This window comes from Equus quagga, chromosome 5 (assembly GCF_021613505.1).
Source record: "Equus quagga isolate Etosha38 chromosome 5, UCLA_HA_Equagga_1.0, whole genome shotgun sequence".
In the NCBI taxonomy this organism is placed as follows: domain Eukaryota; kingdom Metazoa; phylum Chordata; class Mammalia; order Perissodactyla; family Equidae; genus Equus; species Equus quagga.
Genome location: NC_060271.1, coordinates 3,340,793 through 3,359,851, shown reverse-complemented (window position 1 = coordinate 3,359,851; position 19,059 = coordinate 3,340,793). Strand labels below are relative to the sequence as shown.

At 45.3% G+C, this 19,059-nt stretch overlaps 1 protein-coding gene across 2 annotated transcripts in view; it reads right to left on the bottom strand.

Moving 5' to 3' along the window:
- PLPP3 (phospholipid phosphatase 3) overlaps positions 1–19,059 on the bottom strand; it is a 69,437-nt gene that overhangs the window by 31,486 nt on the left and 18,892 nt on the right. Inside the window, exons 1-2 of one of the 2 annotated variants that reach the window (XM_046660195.1) lie at positions 8,699–8,813; positions 7,828–7,985 (exon numbers count right to left, since the gene is read on the bottom strand). In XM_046660195.1, the coding sequence (XP_046516151.1) occupies positions 7,828–7,985; positions 8,699–8,798 (258 nt within the window). In that variant the 5' untranslated portion in view covers positions 8,799–8,813. Of the gene's footprint in view, positions 1–7,827; positions 7,986–8,698; positions 8,814–19,059 lie in introns of those variants that run through there. The other variant, XM_046660194.1, reaches the window with a different exon arrangement.

The window sequence follows — 19,059 nt, the reverse complement described above, 5'->3', positions numbered from 1 at the left end:
AGGCTATTTAGGGTTGAAATCAGCAGTGGCCACCTTAAGCCCACAAGCTTTACGAAGAAGGCAGTCAGAAGCATGAAGCATCGTTATTTTCCCAAAAGTCAGGGACTCAAAGCCACGGGTCTCCTAGATGACTAGCTCTGCCTGTCCACTCCAGACTCCTGGCTGTTCTTTCTGTAGCAGTGCCCGCTGCCCATTGCTTACTCCTCTTTGATATTGAATTTCCTAAATTCCATCATATTGCATGGGGTGATTTTCTTCCTATTTCTCAAACACCTTCCTCCTCCTTCTAGTGGCTCTACCTCTGGGTTCTATCAGATAAATCTAAGTCTTCCTAGGACTGTATCCCTGCCGTTCTGCCATGATCTCAGCTGCTGCAATAGCGTCAATTATTACCTCTGTGAAGATGACCTCCAAAAGAGCATCTCTCTCTCTCGTTTCAGCTGACCCTATCAGTCCTATTCCAATCTTCTGCCAAACCTCCCAACTACTTAGCAAACCGACATTACCAGCATGTCAACTTCACCAAGTCTAAGATCACAGTCATTCCAGCCTCTGCCCCAAGCCTCATTTCTCTTCCCTCCATTTCTGCTCGAGGTGCCATCAAACATAACTGCAAGGACATGAAATCTTAAACTCCTCCCTCTCCTCGATCCCACTGTCATCCAGTTCTGTTCACCTACCTTTTGCAAGGTATCCCACAGCCATCTTTGTTGCTCTCTTCCCCTCGCACTGCCACCACTGTGGTTCAGGCCTCATCCTTACCTTGGTTGGAAAATCGATCAAGCTAGCTTAAAATACTTTCACCAATCTCTAGCCAATTAATTGGAGTAAAAACTCCTCGGCATTCAAGGAATTTCACAATCTTGCTGAAATCTTTTCCTACCTTATCTTTGTCTACTCCCTTAGACTCTAGGTCTCCAGCCAAACAAGTCCACTCTGCATTTCCTGAAAACACTATTTTGTCAGACTCAACCATCGTTGGAGCGATCCCCTCTCCCTGGAATGTCAGGATTTCTGACGAAAACCCCACCATTCTTCCAGTGGAGCTCAAGTGCCAACTAAGGCACTGGTTAGAGTTTTGGCTCTTTCACTTAGCAGTCTTAAGACAAACAACCTCCATAACTCTTAGTTTCCTGAGGTGTGGAAACAGGGATGATGAGAGTACCAAGAGCTCAAGAGTTGTGGTGATAATTAAATGGGACAAGTGCTCGATGAATGATGATGATGATGACGACGAAGCCTTTGCCAATGAAAATAACCTTTCCTCTGAATTCCCATATCACTTTATTTATACCTCAGGGCATCTACAGCATCCGACCTGTTTTGCCTTGATGCTCTCACCTCTCCAGGGCCCACCCCCCTGCACTGCCCTGACTCCCTTCTTAATTCTCTGACCAATTCTTTAGTCTCCTTGAAGAGCTAACAGTGTAGTCAGTCTTGGACTTGACCTGCTCCCCCTTTAGACCCTAAACTCTGAAGGCAGCCTCTGTGTCTCATACATCTGCTTCTAGGCCAAGGTGCCTACCATGGCGCCTGCTCGTTCTGAGTGAGGTCTCACGGAGCATCTACCGACAGACAGCATGGTATCTACCGCCTTCTGTACAGACCGCTTCATACAAACACTACCGCACACCGCTGACCTTAGGCCGTTGTCTGCCCTGTGGTCCAGATGTTTTATCCTTCTCCCCGCACTGAGCTCTCCAAGGCCAGGAACTAAAAGCTTTTATAGCTCACTAAATGAACAGCACACTCTGCAGCACCTAGCACAGAGTGGGCCTTCAATACATGTCAGTTCAAGCGCTTGGGCTCTGAAGCCAGGCAGACCTGTGTTTTCATCCCTGCTCCCCCATTCACTAACCTGAGTAACCTCACACTAGCCACATCATGCCACTAGAAGTCCCAGGACCCTCCCTTATTTGTCAATGGGATAAATAATACGTACCTCATGTAGCTGCTGAAGAGGATTTAAGATAAGGTATATTGGTTTCCAGCCCATTAGATAGCTAGTGAGTGTTATCCGGCTCTCTACCCCATCCCCTAACACACACTGACTCACACAGGATGGATTTCTCAGCCTCCTAAGCATTAGCATTTAAAATGGAGAATCTCATCACCTTCCTATTAGATACATTTTTCAAATAGTCATTAACCCCTAAGAGCTATACAGAAGTAGGGAAGAATGGCCGCAGCACTCACATCTTCCAGGGCAAAGGGAACAGACGGAAGCCTAATCTCAAGGCCCCGCGTTTGTTAAATTGCAAATAGATGCCCCCTCCCACCATCCCCCCAGGCATAAAAAGGTTTTAGAAGAATTCTGTAGCCATCTGATCAGGGGATGACACAGTTGAAGGATTAATGTGGCCACTCTCTGTTGGTGGTCTTGGTAATTGCACAGATGCAGCGGATTGTAAACTGGGGGACTGGGTCCCCCACTAAGGCACCGCTGGGCCAGCACGACTTCTCTTCTTTCAGAATTGAGAACTCGACTAACCTTTAATGGGGAGGCAATCTTGGGGAACCTTGTTTTCTTGGCAGTGCTCTCTCAGATAAAGGGCGAGGGGGGCAGGGAGGAAGTAATGAAGTCCAGATGTAGGCTAACTGAAGCCTGATCCTGAATAAACAAGACCTGGAGGTATTAAGCTCTTCTTGTCTCTCTAGCAAGAAATTTGCACATTCCCATGTACATCATGGACCATATTTAAGATCCGAGGAAGCAAATAGGACACTTCTCCCTGCTCCATACGTCCTCTGACACCTTTTGGCCTAATGCTTTTGATTTTCTGCCCAAATTTATAGCCTCCTCTGTGATTTTTAACAAACATTCATTGTGCATGGACGTCTGTGCCTTGCATTAGCAATACAAAATCAAATCTGACTGGTTTCAACCCTGATGCAGCTAACAGGGTAACAAGAAAATAGACAAGTAAACAGACATGACAGTTCAACCTAGTGACTGCAAAGACAGAGGTGGACCCAGGGATCTCTGGGACCTTTAGAAGGTGGGGGAGAAAGCAGCCAAGGAATGCTTCTTAGAGAAGGAGGTGTCTGCTTGGTGTTTATTTAGTACGTACACATCCAAGAGGAAAAGGCCTGGTCTCTGCCTTCCAGGAACCTATCATCTAGCTGGGCAGACGAGACCCGGCCACAAATCATACTACAAGGCAATATGTATCGAAGGTGCTATTTGTCTGCTTGAGATAAGGCAGCTTCTGGCAGTTTACTGTTGAGAGACGACATGCAGCTTAGTCGGGCTGAGGTTCACTGTGTCCCCAGCACCTGCTACACCACGGGTGTTTGATAAATAATAATGGAAAGTAGGCAGGCTTCAGAAAGCAGCAGTGGTGTCATTATTTAAAAAAGCCTTGGCCTCAGAATCAGAGGACTCCTAGCTTGGCCCTGCCACTAATTAGTTATGGGAAAGTCCCTTAATATCCTTGACCCCAGTTGCCTTAGCTGTAACAATCAACCTTGCAGGATCACTACCAGATGCAAATAAGAGAATATGCACATAAAGGCCACTTTGTAAACTGTACGTCACTGCAGAAATGGAAGGCATGATTCTCAGTGATGACACACGTCACGTGATTTGACCCCCAAAACAAGCCTATCGAACTGGTGAACTACTGCCTGTGATTTACAGAAAAGAAAGGTGCAGCTCTCTTCCAAGGGGGTCGATGTCTTGCCTGAGCTCAACAGACAAGTAACAGAAAGAGTGAGCACAGAAGTTGGGAATGAACCTAAGTCAGATGATGCCAAAGTCTGAAGTTTTTCTCTAGTTAGGAATATTATTACAGAGGATTAGATTCAACGGGATCTGAGAGGAAAAGGAGCATTTTTATGGCTAGAGGGAGAAGGGGGTTCACCCATGACTCACCCCTGTGTCAACCCCTAGATATTAAGACTCTACATAAATGCCTTTCAGGATTTGACCAAGGCAAGTACTGAGCCCATGTTTATTTAAAAAGACTACAGAGCATTTTTTCCATATGGAAATCTTTGCCCATAATACTCTTCCCAGCACAGCGTAAGGCAAACTGCCGGGAGCCAGATAGGAGATGATTCTTTACTGTTCCTCCCAATCTCAGTGCTGCTAGAGTCATCAAGGCTTTACAAGGCAGGGAGAGGAGCCATTGCGTTGTGGATTTGGAAGGAATTCCTATTATGCTATAATTCCAGAATCTGAAGCACATCTGAAAAAGGGGTCAAAATGACGAGATTTTTCCATATCTCCTGCCATAGACAGGTGTCTGCTTTCTCTATAACTTCAGATGATTTGCATCTCCAAAACCGCACTCTCAACTCCCCTGGCATTCCACTCTTTGTTGCGGGGACTTTTCGGACTGGGACAAGGGCATCCGAATCAGGCAAGGCTTCTCTTGTGGTTTCAAACAAACCTAACACGGTAGGAGAAGGCAGAAGGCAGGAGAAGGTGCGGGCAGCAAGCAGCAGGATGATGAGATTTCCAGCTCTGGGTGCCCCTCTGCCCTCCCTGACTGTCATTCACGCCCTCTGATCAGAAGCAGATTCTGGATGCAGCCAGCCAGGCTCTAGGGCCAGTCATAATGGGAAAGTGGCAATGTGCTGTTGTCGTTTAATTTAAGCAGTAAGCTTTTCCAGAATTGAGTATACTAAAGAGAATTACTCACTTGTCCTCTGAGGTCTTTGCTTTTACTTTTTCCATGGGTGCTCTGGTACTTAATGGCAGGTAAGTGGGCAAGAAGACCTCATGAGGAGCCACATGTCATACAGGCCTCCAGGTGAGATACAGGGGCAGCTGGATCAGCAGCACAGTGCAAAGAGCACTGGAGTGAGAGTCAAGAGACCTGGCTTCTAATCAACCAAAAACGAGGAAAGAGCAGGAGATACGATTGTGTTCAAAGGCTGGAGTTCCTCTCCTGATTGTATTTTTACCAGATAGAAGGTCTTGGCTAAGTCACTTCACCACTTTTTGACTCAGTTTACTCATTTACAATAAAAACAGTTAACATTTATTGAGTATACTGTAGGTGCCAGGCACTGAATTACTTTCCATACATTAGCTCATTTAATTCTGAAAACCTTAATAAGTAGACATATTATCTCCATTTAACAGATGAGCCTACTGAGGCTCAAAGAGGTTAATTAACTTGCTACGTTCCATAACAGAAGAGCTCAGCTGTGAACCAGAGCTTAGGCATTTAACTCACGCTAAACTGAGAGCCCTAAGAATGAATGCCTCGCTCTCAGGGTTTCCTCAAGGATGAAATGCTTGAACCCGGTCCACAGGTTTCTACAGCACACAGTGGACCTGTAGGAGAGCACTCTCCCAACCTATTTTGCTGACATTGTATGGCAGGAGGAAGCAGGGCAGTTGCTCTTGCTATAACCAGGGCCACAGCACATGATCGCTTCAACAAAGCCTGGGAGGTCAGAGAGCATTTTAGTTAAAACATCAACATGAGCTGAAGAGAGACATGAGGGACAGCTAAGCTCTTAGGAACAGATTTTATTTGGAAATGTTAGCATCTCCTGAGGAGGAAGGGACAGGTCTTGGCAAAAACAGGAAAAGAGCTGTTGACCTAGAGTTTTGCTTGAAGAAGGAAGAACAGAAGACAAGCATGGACCCCAAAAAAGCTACTTTAGCACCAGGTCCACCTAACCCACAGTTCCAAAGCGCGTGCCCACAAATGACAGCACTTGATTCTTAGAGCAATCCTTACATGTGAATTCAAACACCACTCTCATTTTACAAATGAGGAAAATGAGGGCTAGAGAAAGCAGTGATTCGCCTAATTTGCAGAGGTAGGGGGTGGCAAGGCCTCTGAAGAGTGTCTCTTTCCAGGGTGCCAGGTCTGGGAGCAGCCCACTAGGCAAGCCCGGGCTAACCCCTCGCAGAGCGAAGAGCTGACATCCCTGTCCCTGGGCTATTCTTATCTTAACCTGTAGTCGGCTTCGTAAAATCATTCAATTAACTGATCCTCCAAGGGTCAAAAGCACCTGTTCAAACCTCAGTATGAGATACTGTGTGATTATTTGCCTTCCATTACAAATGTCCTTTCCAGGCAAAGCGATTCCTCCTAAAGGACTCAACCCGACAATGTCAATTTGGAGCAAACAGTAAAATCAGATTTTTATATTTCTCAGTTTCTGAACACAACGATCCTTAGTCCACCCTTAAAAACTACTCCAGCTGCCAAATGGACTGTTTTTCTTTAAAGGTTGGAAAGAATTCCACTAGCCTCCCTTCCCCCTCCCCAATTTCAAACTGTTGATTGTGTGCTTGGTTTACGATGTTATTAAAAAACAAAGAGGGGTCTCAAAGTTTACAACCAACCCCCAGAGTGGGGAAGTCAAAAGAAAAACTTCATGAACTGTGGTTCATGTACCATCAGCAGCTTACATTAGGTCCAGAGCAGGCAAAAGTAGCTGACTGCCTATCCCCGTGAGCAGTTCCTTTGGACAAGAGAGCCAACCTCCCATCCAAAAGCGAGTCTGCAAGATGGAAAGAGGGCTTTGAAATAAGCCAGGCACAGGCGTGAAGTCCACATTTATTAGCTGTCGACTTTGAGCACATCATTTAACCCCTTTGAGCTTTTGGGTTTCCATTGTATAATGGGGATACTAGCACTGATTTCACATGGAGTGTTGTTAATGCTAACTTCCTCCCTTCTTGGCTTGCTAACACAGGCCAAAGATAAGTTTCCAGGCTACAGCTAATGCAAAGATGACTCAAGGATCTAAGACAGAATTTACGATTTTGATGCACATGATGCGGCTCTTTCACCCAGATGGCTGGGGTTCAAGGGCAAAGAACAAACAGAAAATACTGGACACGTGGAACGGACAGCTGTGAAAATGCATAACTCACAAATTACAAGACGGGATTACCCTCAATTCCTCACCCCCTCTCCTGCCCCAGATGGACACATCTAGAACAGGGCAGAGACCTTCCAAGCAGAGTCCAGGTGGACTATACCCCAATTCCCACGAGGCTACCATTGCTCAAAACAATTCTGGGCTTGTCCAAGTCTACGTCACATTTTTGCATCCTCGGTGAGGACTTCATCCTTTAAGGGAAGATGTGGACGTAAGTCTGGACTTTACACTTGCATATGAGTAACCTGCTCAGCAACTAAGAGTTTGCAAAGTATTTCAATATTCATGATCTCTTCCACTCCTCACCGCAACGCTACGGCTGTGAAGCAAGATGGTGATCCCTGGTTCTAGAACCTAGGTCTCTGGATTTCAAGTCCCATTTTATTTTCACTTTGACACCAGAGCCACTGGATGAGAGAACTAAACAATACGCCAGAGAACACCAGTGGCATTATCACTGTCACAGCAGCACAGCGCCAGTATGGACAGACACAGAAAATGCCGTGCTACCTGATGAGCCATGTCCCCCTCCTCTGGGGCTCAGCTTTACGGCACAGTTGCTCAGAGCTCAGATGCTGGGGTAAGGGACAACCAGCTTCAAAACCCAGATCTATCACTTACTAACCAAGTGGCCTCAGGCAAATTATTTTTACTCCATGGACCTCAGTTTCTTAACTTGCAGAAGAAAGATAAGAACCCTATCTAGACTTCATCGGATTGCTGTGAGGATAATGCATGCAAAGTATTTTCGAAGGGTGCTTAGCATAATTTTATACTACTTTTAGTATATATGTGTATATATATATAGTGAGTGTTTTAAAACACCTTTAGTAACAGTATCAACTGCATGAAATAAACAGTGTTAGTCAAATGAAATTCTCCTTGACCTGCCAAGCGTCTGCTGGCTCAGACATTCTATCATGTGACACAGGGTAAGTCAGACCGGTTGAGCCTGGCAGTCTGGGCTCTTACCGCAAGGATGGCGATGACAATCCCCACAGCGCAGAGCACAGCATCATTTATCGTCTCTCCAGTTTTCAGGGGATACTTGATGCTCTCGTCATTGCAGTAAAACCCTCGATGGTAAGGCTTGATGGTGCTCGTCTCAATGATGAGGAAGGGCAGGCCCGCTGGTCAAGATGGAACCATCACACACACCGGAAAAGAAAAAAACAAGGGGAAACATCAGTGCAAGCAAGCCAAAGCAGAACGACCTACAGCAAAGACCACCCCGAATGACGCCATCGACAGGGACATGAAGGCCCAGTGCTGGCAGCACTCTATACAGCCTGTCGCGAGCTTCACTACATGCACCCGCTTTCCTCCTTTGGTCACCCCTAAGAAGAGAGTGGCATCGTCCTCTCAATTTGTCCAAGAACACCGCGGGAGGCAGTGGAAGAGCCAGGGCAGGAGCTTTCCCACTGCTCTACAGCATCCTGCTAAAAGTGAAAGTCCAATTTATAATAATTACTAACACAGCCCAAAATCTCACGATGTCTCATTATGCCTCCTAGTGTGTTCCTAAGTGGTAACCATATCCCCCTTGAGAAACTCGTCCTGAGGCCATGCTGCATGGAGTACTGAAGGCCTTGGAGTCAGATCCCAGATCCACCACTTCTTAGCAATGGGACCTCTGGTTCTCACTCCATCTTTCTGAGCCTCAGTTTCCCCACAAATGAGTTGTGGTGATGACTAAAGGAGAACAAAGCACATAAACCTTCTAGCAAAGTGCTGGCACACAGTAGCTGCTCAATGAATGCCATTTGCAATCCTTTTCCTTCACTGTTCAGAGAGTCACTGACAAGACTGAGCAGAGCCAAGCCGGGCCCTGTAGCCTGCAGACCTGGAGCAGAGCCCAAGGGCCTCCTGGAGTGCCAGACCGCTCCTGCAGCTGCTGCTAGTTTATCAGTAACTGGCTCAGATGCCATTCTCTTAAAGGTCATGGCAAACGGATTCCATCACCTGCCAGGAAAAGTCCCTTACAACCCTGAAGCAAGTGAAGGCCCACAATCTCTCTTGCTTGGATCCTGCAATAGCCTCCAAATCAGTCTCCTGACCTTCGCTGCCTCTTACACAGATCCACGTCTACTTCCTGACCACAAGCACGCCTTGCCTGGCTCAAGCCTCTTCATTGGTTCCACATTGCACAGAACAAGATGAAGTGCTTAAGTGGGACCTCCAGAGCTCCCTATGACCTGAACCTCTCCGCTCCAGACTCAAAGTGTGCTGCTCCCCTTGACATGTCCTCTAAGAAAACAATCCACAAAACTCTGTCTTGGTTCTTGCTCTTCTCTTAGACTAGAAGGTCTCTTCCTCCCCTACCACAAAGTTCAATACCGAGCCCCAATGCCACCTCACAAAGTAAAAGGTGAGCCACCGATGTTCGGACTAGGGAAGACCAGGAAACACATCTTGTTCATGCTAACAGCCACCATTGATGTGCACCGACAACATGTAAGGTACTTTATATCCACTTGTCTGCTGAACCTTCCAACAAGCCTGAGAGGTCATTTTAACGCCTCACTTAAGCACTCCTATCGCTCGCCTTTCAAGGGGAGGGAACCGAGACTCAAAGAGAACACTTAGCTCACTCTAGTCTCTTAGTCTCACTCCAAAACGCCTAAATCCCTAATTTAACTTTGCAAATTGGTTTCATCCAAATGTGAATTTCATTAGCTGAAAAATCCTAAGATAAGCGGTTGTTTAAAAGGTAAAATTCCATTTTCATGTTTTTCAAAAAGAATTAAATTCACGTCACGTTACTCGAAGCCCCAGACCGCCTCTTAAAAAAAATGTACCGTGAACTCCACAATTTTTCAATTACTTTGGTCCAGACCAGCAGTGATAAAAATGCTCACTTTCTAAAAAGTGTATTTACGTATCACTGTGCATACACACATGGATTTATTTGGTTTTATTCTTTGGATTTATTTGAATTCTACGGCTATTTATTTTGTGAGCCCCTAACTGCTTCCTGCTAGAACAACAATTTACTTTATCGAATTCATACTGGCGCTTTGAAAAGAAAGAACGGCAACACACCGCAGCCTTGTGTCTGACCTCCTCAGAGTAAACACAAGGGGCCCGTGGAGGCCATCACCCCCGGCTCTTGGAACCCTGTCTCTGCAGTGGAGTGCTGGGGGCACGGGGAGGCAGTGGACAAAGCTTCTGGCTTAGAGATGGTAAGAGCAGCTAGCTGATCTTTTGGGGTTCGGCGCAGGCAGAGAAAAGATATCATATGGGCCTGAACCATCCATCTTCAGTCCACTGCCGACACATTTTGAAATGTGGCCAAGTTGGCCACGAAAAGTAGCTGAGAAGCCAGCAGTATGATATTAATAGTCTGCTTTTAAAGTTCCACACATCGCGATAAAATCGCCGCACTGCACGTCCGAGTCCGGCTGCAGCCTCTGTGGTGCCCACAAGCCAAAGCGTTGCCAATAAACCCAGGAAGGGAACAGACCCCGGGTGCCTTCCATTTGCACTACACTCTCAGGCCTCCAGCTTCTATTTTTAATAGTGTTCACATGATAGGCCTGTAAAACATATGTTTCTAAGGACAATAAAACACATATAAGAGCTGTGGAGTTAGATAGAACAGGGTTAATGATCTCCACTCTGCTCCCTCCTACTTGAGCAGGTTATTTCACATCCCTAGAAACCCCTCATCTGTTCAATGGGACAAGTGAAATCTAGCTTTGGGATTGCTGGGACGATGTCAGGAGTTAAGGTATTAACTCATTCATTTATTCAACAAATATTTAGTGAGTCTTAACTACGTATACTGAATACAAAGATGACACAAGACCTGCCCTCAGGGAGCATACAATCTAGTAGGACAGGACACGTATCGTCGACTAAAATCAACACAGGAAGTTGCTTCAGCTGGAAGACACCAGACAGCAGCACTGGGAATGGCAGCGCCGTCCGGCTGACACTGTGGACACTCAACAAACGTGAGAAGGAAGAAGGGGGCGAAGTCCCACAGAGAAACCTAGGAAAGAAAATCTATGCGCTCAGGTCCTTCACTCTCTTCACCTGGGAGCAATCCAAATCCTTTTTCTTCCTTCCTTGTCCAGGCTTGAGGAGGGTTTCCGGTTTTGATTATGTGGATGAGGACCACAAAGAGACAAGAAGTTGGATCTGAATATGTTCTGTTTATTTTCTTGAAAGGCGTGGAGATAGCATTTAGAAAAACCAACGGCTTTTCGGTCTCCCCTACAAACTTGTGGTATGACTGGGGGTGATGCCAGTGAAATCTTGACTTTGTTCCAGGAAGAGAGCAACCTCCGATCCCTCCAGCGGATGAAAAAAGCATAAACATTTCCCCCAACGGGGCACCTGGTCCTCAAGAGACAAAACACCACGTCTTGCCTCTCCAAGACACAAAGAGACTGCTCTTTTCCAAAGCAGCATCTCCGTTTCTAACTTTGGCACCCTATTTATTACCAACCACTACAGTCCCTGATCACGTGATTTCAAGAAAATCCCAAGTGCTAGTCTCTGGGAATCTAGAGGTGAACAGGTCATAGTGCCTGCCCTCAAGAGGCTCATGGTATTGGAACAAAGTCACAAAAACAAGTGCTCAACAATATTTCTAGTGTGAGGACTGATATATGTACAGAGTGCGACAGGGGTACAAAAGACTGCCCTACGTGACTCGAAAGATGGCCCACAGAGGATGGGAGGCTTGGCTTGACCTGAATATGAGGAGAACGTGTCCGGGGTCCCAGGGCTAAAAGTACGTTAATGAAAACTCAGTATAGTTTACTGATTCCAATAAGGCAGTCAACCAAACTGATGGCCATTATGAGATTACAATTTTAAAAGTAACTATAGTGCTGGAAGAGATACACAAATAAACAATGAAAGAAAGGAAAAAACAGCACAGAGAATAATAATAATAACTAACACTTACTAAACAGCTATTATGTGCCCAAATTGTGCTGAGGATCCCCACATAAACTACCGCAGCCTGACAATCTGGCTGCCGACTACATTCTAGGCACTGACTGGGCTACTGAAATGAAGGAGTGTAAGTCCCAACCTTCAGGTGGCCCACAGGCTAATGGAAGAAAGGGTTATAAAAACTAACACCTTAAGTCACCCTAAGGTTCAAAGGGATTAAAGTGACTTACCAGAGTCACTCTGCAAGGAAGTGGTGGAGCTGGACGGGGTTCAAATTATCTGACTCCTGGGTGCTTTCTAAAGTGAGTGAGTCACTTAAAACAGAGAGCAGGAGGCACCTATGAGTATTAATAGATTAACTGAAGCTCAGCAAACCTCATGGTCTTCGAAGGAAAAAAATGCTTTGTTTGGAACCGTCAAGGCACCAGCACTGGCTATTGTTCACTGAACACTGACCATGTACCACGCACGTGCTCAGTATCTAAGTGAACCAAAGCCCTGAAGCCAATATCCTGGGATTTAGATTCATCTATAACGAAAGGTACATTACGAGCTTCTTGCAAAGCAGAACCAAAAAGAGTGTGTGCTTATATATACACTTACATATACACACATACATATATAAACACACACATACCGTTTGGCGGTTCTAGACCCAGACTCAAGCATTTCTCCTTCTTTTAATCAAGGATCAATTAACTTCCTATCCTCCAGGGACCTCTTGGGATGTGTAGGCTGCAGAGGAGGTGAAATATGAACTCACTGACAAACACTTAATGCGCAGAAAATCAAAGCATGAAGAAAGGCCCCTGTGTTGAGTTCAGGCCTTTGAAACTTCTTGGGTTTTGAAAAACCAACAGTTGGGCAGGTTGGGTGGTTTAGGAGTGGGGTGTAAAAAAACAGAGGATAAGTTTTCGCGGCCCACCCATTGATAAAGTCATGTGGGAAGTGTTACAGAAGTGACCCAGCCTGAGATCCCTGCTCCCCTCAGCCACAGCTTCACATTTGCACAAAATTAAACACAGCCTCCTGCCCTCAGCGTTTCTTAGAAAGCCCTTGTGAAGGCAGGGGAAGAGTGGGGGTGGGAGAGTGAATGGGAAATCTTTGTGCTTTTGCAGGACCAAAATCAGAGCATCAGGGAGGGGCTTCCCATGGCTCCTGTATACAAGTCCTTCAAGTGTCTTTTCCAGAATTGTCCACCTTTCCCCTTAGTCTGATCTGTAGATACCTTAAAATATGCAAAGTCCAGGATTCATGAGAGTAATAATTCAACTAATATCTGCAGAAAGCCTACATACCTACCCACAAAGAATACTGGACGTAGAATATGTGTATAGCTATGAAGAATAGCACAGCTGCAGGGCCGGCCCAGTGACGCAGCAGTTAAGCGCGCACGTTCCGCTTCGGCGGCCCGGGGTTCACCAGTTCGGATCCCGGGTGCGGACATGGCACCACGTGGGAAGCCATGCTGTGGTAGGCATCCCACATATAAAGCGGAGGAAGATAGGCATGGATGTTAGCTCAGAGCCAGTCTTCCTCAGCGAAATGAGGAGGATTGGCAGCAGTTAGCTCAGGGCTAATCTTCCTCAAAAAAAAAAAAAAAAGAATAGCACAGTTGCTCAAATCAGGCACCTATTATGATTCTCTGACAAGAATTTATACATCCTGCCTACAGTATAGAGTTCTACTCACTTTACAAACAGAAAAACTGAGGCTCCGGAAGGTTAAGCAGCTCATCTGAAGTGCAAAGGTAGCAACCGGCACCAATCTGGGCCAATCTGGATCAGATGCTAGAAATATAGGTGGAAGACACTGGGCTTCTGATTTCAAGGAGTTTGGAGTCTAATTAGGAATTAATGTATTTTAATCTCCACAATAGCTATGAAAAGTTATGTTATTATTTTCATGTATACTCAATAGAAAATTAAATCCAGAAGTTTTATAACCTAAGGTTCCCAAGGGAGTCAATTGGTCACTGGGATTTGAACCCAGGTCTGTCTTTCTTTTGGCTCATGTTTTCTCACTCCATGACCTGACCCTGCCTTTCTTTATAAATGTATGCCCTGTTAAAATACGAAAACCAACTGATTTTTTTTTAAATCACTTAAGGCCAGAATGGTCAACCCAACTACTACTTAGAGGTTCAAAATACAAATATTTATGTTGCTTGTAAGTGACAGGGTTTCTATTTAAAGTAATTAATTGCTACTGGTCTTAGAAATGTGCAAACTTTCTTTGGTTTATGATATTTGTCCAGATTTTTAGACTGGACACAATCCAGATGAGACAAAACTAAGTTTACTATGAAGGCGTCTCCCCACCTTTGAAATAGGCTGCCATGAAAAACACTTGCTGTTGGCTGGTGTGAACACGCAATATTCTGGGTCTAGAGGATTTCTTTGACAAACGCTCAATTCTTCAGTATTGGAAAGTTCAGGCCCTTTCTTCACAAGAAGAAGACTGTCAGAACTAAAACCAACTACATGGAAGAAACGAAGAAACTAACGGCAGAGCTGGTCCTGGTCCCGGGCTTCCTGACTCCAAGCCCAAGGTCTTTAGTTGAATTCCACACACACGTATGGACAACTACTGAGTCCTGGGAACTGTGTTAGGTGCTGGGGACACAATGATGAGCAAGAGACTGCACTGTTTTTGAGTTCCTCAGCTTCAGAAAGTCTCAGGTTCTACAACAGAGACACCTGTCTTTAGTCTCATCTTGGGTGTGGAAAAAAACTCGAGATGGCCTTTCATATTTCAAAGTGCTGAAAGCAAAAGCATTTCATTCTTTAAAACAATTTATATCAGCTGCCTTAAAACCCCCAGCTCTCTTGGTCTTTTCAATTGGATTTTTAAAAGGTTGCCACATCTTCCAGGAACTAAAAAACAAACTGACCAGCAGTCCATGATTCTTATCTTTCATTGAGAGACTCCAGGCCTCTTTTGCCACCATTATGTATTTCACAAATGAGATATTTTATTTTTCGTAATACACAACTATCAGAGCCAACAGGACTTACAATTCCTCTACCCCAGGTAAAACTGGGTCATCTCCCAAGACCTCCTTTCGCTCTTTTGATGTCTCTTTTAAATAAGGATGAGAGTAAATTTACATTCATTGGCCATCTATTACGTGCCAGGAGCTTCGGATACATCAAGTGATTTAACTCTCAAAACAATCCTCTAAATTATTAGTATATAGCCAAAGAATTGAGGGTCAGAGAGATAATAACTTGCCTTGGTGTCCACTCTGCTAAGAGGCGTACCCAGGCCGCGTAATAGATTACTGACTCTAAAGGTCGTTCAGAGAAGGGGCCAGTTAGCCTTTCTTGTTAAGTACACATGAACTATGTCTCTGCAGATATTAACAAAGCTAAAAAGCTCTGGAAAGTGTATGTTGACTTTGAACAAGGATAAAAAGCAAGCTCCTCCTTAGATGTTGAGATGGATTCATACAGATCCAGCCACTCTCCTGCCTCAAGACTCCCTTATGACTGACCCAAATGTGTTCATTTGCAATATGGCTGCCCAGGGCTAGGACACAACAAGAATTACACGTGTGCACACAGTTCTATCGCTTTTACACAAATAATCACATTTGATCTTCCTAACAACTCTGTGAAGTAATGTTTTTAACACCTGGATTAAAATACCACTGACAAACTCCTATTCATCCTTCAAGACTTAAACATCTCTTCTACAAAGGATTCACTGAGCCATATAATCCACTCTGACAAATTTACTTTTTTCCAATTTATCCATGAACTTCAGAGCCAGGCAGACAGGATTTCACATCCCACTTCTATCACCTGTCATGCTTACTGTATGACCTTGGGCAAGTCACTATACCTCTCTGAACTTCATTTTCATCACAGTACAATAGGACTTTGTACGATAGTTCCCAACATACATAGTTGATTAGAGGACTGAGACACAGTTTATAAAGTATTCAGTAATTGCCTGGCTCCATAAATGTTAGTTCTTGCTTCTAAATGTGACAGAAAGCCACTGAAAGCTTTTAAGCAGGGTTAAGATGTGATCAGCGTTCTGTCAAAAGCTCACTCAAGTAGCCGTGGGCCGACGAGCCACTTCCCAAATGCAATCTGATCCCAAGGGAAAAGCATTCTCATAAAATCCTCTAATTCCAGGGGCTTCTTGGGATTGTGTAAACAGAAGGGGCTTCGACATTGGTTAGCAGGACCTGGCACACTGATGCAGGCAAGGAGCACCACAGCAGGAAGCCTGCCAAGCATTCTCAAAAGATCACAGAAGACTGAATGGGAGCTAAGTCTATTCTAAGGGTGAAAAAACATTTCTTCTTATTTTCCCAACAGTTAAACATACATTTGTCAGCATGTGTGCTCCCATCCAAGCCATGCTGCCTAGGTGTACACAAAACACCAGGTTCACTGGGCGGTAAACTAAACAACACGTGGATTGGCAGGACATCAGATAGCTGGGAGGGCCGACGTTCGAGATAGTCAAAAGCTAAGGCTGGAGCCAGACGCCAAAACGAAGAGGTGAAACATTATCAGAGGCCCTGAGAGAACAAAGTCCTGTTGGCAGGCCATCGGGGCACTCCAAGGTAACCCATCAGGCGACACGGGCCAAGTGCTAGGTCAAAGGTCACAAACGGGCAGCCCAGGCCATGGCCTGCAGAGATGTTCTGTTTGGCCCACCCAGGGTTTAAATTGTTTTAAATTAGTTGTTAACATTTAATAACGGGAGGTCTCACATAACAACTAGATTTCCAGCTTCTTAAACCAGCTCTAATGCATGTGGCAATGCAGGCAGTAGTGAGTGGAGCTGTACGTGTTCCCCAGGGCACCACCATTCCCTATCGTCTCCCTGACGCCAAGGCTGCGTGTCAGCTGCCATTCTCATTGAGCCTGTACTGTCCTTTTTCCAACATCTGGTCTACTCCAGTCATTTCTGTTAACTGCCTGACCCCCATAGACATTGGCTTTTCTATCCCTGCTCTAGAGAATATGGAAGTCCGTGGACGAACCCCAAAAATAGAAACGACTAACTCTTGACTCAACGAAGTCCTCTGTGGTAGGTAATGGCCACATCAGACATGTATATATAAGTATATGCATGTGTTTATATATATATCTTCATATTAACCCAAGACCGAGCCTCCTATCTACGTTTTCAATGATAAATCAAAGGATTGTGTCAAGTTACCACTGCAAGGCAGTCAACAATATCTGCATTTTAGATATGGGGAAACTGAGGCCAGAAGCTAAGTAGCTTGTCAAATCCCTCACAGTTAGCAAAAGGAATGAGGATCGGAAACCAAGGTTACTAAACTACAAAGCCTTTACACTTCTACTCTGTGAGGCTGGCGGTGGGGCCAGAACGAATCACGCTTCAGAAGAATTAAACCCAACTTATTCCTCTCCATGGGACACTAAGTGGAGTTACGAGAGAGTTCTAATTTTTATGGCGATAGTTATTTAAAATAAAAAAAAAACAGCCTCCTTCTGATAAAAGCTCATTCATTCTAAAGAGTAAAGCCAAGTGAGAAGTGACTTAAGAATTAGAGTCCATCAGATATTTGTTGGTGTTACAAATACGACTCTAAACGGAGTGAGGCACATTTCAGTAATATCCTGATACACTTTGGGAACTACATCTGAGGTCTCTCCTCAGATGTCATTGACTCCCTTTAACAGGTGGGATAACTGAGACCCATCATCCTGCAGCACTGTGCATCTATCTCCTGCACTAGCTGAGAGTCTCTTCAGCAAAGGGTCCACATTTATTCATCTCTGTATCCTCGGCACAAAGAATAATTCCTGGCACTTACTGGGTGTCCACAAATGTGTACGAATAAATGTAAAGGAAACAAACTAAAATTCAGAAGATCTGGCTCCGCCCCAAATACACTCTGACCTGGGGATCCTGTTTTTACCCCTCCTTCTGAATTTTAATCCAATCTCTGTCAAATCTCAAATCCTCTTTTTCTATCACAATATCCCAAAGCAATACAACACCACATATCCTCACGAAGAGCTAATGACCCCATCAGGGATAATTCATGGGGAACCTAACCAGCCTCAAGTCTCAGATGGGTAATTGGGCTAGATGATCTTTAAGACACTTAATGGTCAGTCTCCCAGTCTTTTTCACGTAGAAACCATCAGAAAGCACTTTGTAGGGCACCCCAGGTAAGCTTAGGAGGCCGATGCTCAGTGATTCAGTGGCCTCACCCGACCTGGCCCAGCTACCCCAGGGCGACCAGATCAATTTCAGCACACCCCTAACTCGCCTGTTGTGATCACCTTGGGAATAAATCTCTGCCTGAAGAAAGCTCTAAGCAAAAGGAAGAGCACAAATCTAACAAAGTAACTCAGACCTGGGTTTGAAAGCCAGTTTTGCCGCTTATAATCTCTGCCATCTTCGGCCAGCTGCTTAACTTCTCTGAGCCCCAGCTGTAAAAAGAGGAGGATGCCAGTACCCACTTCGAAGAGCTATGAGGATAAAGCATCACGTGGTAGGCACCTAACTCAGTCCCGAAATCTACTAGCCAGCTGTTCACAGGATGCCAGTCAACTCGCTTGACTGGTTTCCTCAAAAAGGCGGCTGGAGTAACCTGGACAGGGCTGTGTCAGCTCAGACAAGGACTGTCACTCGAGCTAAGCGAGACTGAAGCTGCTCCAGTGTGCTGCGGATAAAACAGCCCTCCCCGGGGAGCACACTCCCCATTCCCAGCCCTGTCAATGTTCCCTTTGTAAAACACAGAAACCTTCTTCAAATCTGACAGCTGCCACCTGCACAAATAATTCAAGGATGTAATTTTGTAACTGAATACAAGCCCTGAAAACTGAAAAGTTTGAAGTCCAAAATAATCCCTTTAACCTCCTGCCTAAATGCTCACTAATCACTTTTTAATTTGTAGCTGACTTCCTCTGGAGGTGCTGTCCGTATAGGCTACGTTTTCGCTTTAGAAGTATCCAGGGAGTGGATGGCATTACAAAGCACCCGATTAAAGCGCGAGTCAACGTCTTTCCCAGACATCTGAGGCTCGGTGCCTGCCCCTCCGAGTTTCCCAAACTGCGCTGGCGGCGAGAAAGTGAGGGAGAAAAGGCTACTTTGAAGGAGGAAACTGCTCATTGAGCGAATTATGGGCTCCAGAAACTAAATACGATGTAGTCTCTGCCCCTAAGAATGCATCCTCCAGAGACAACTGCCCCCAGTGCGACGTGACAAGAAGTCCATGGAGGCGTTTCTCAATGCTCAGGGAACACGGAGGACACCCTTTAGCACATGACTTGGCAGCCGGTACGCGTGCAG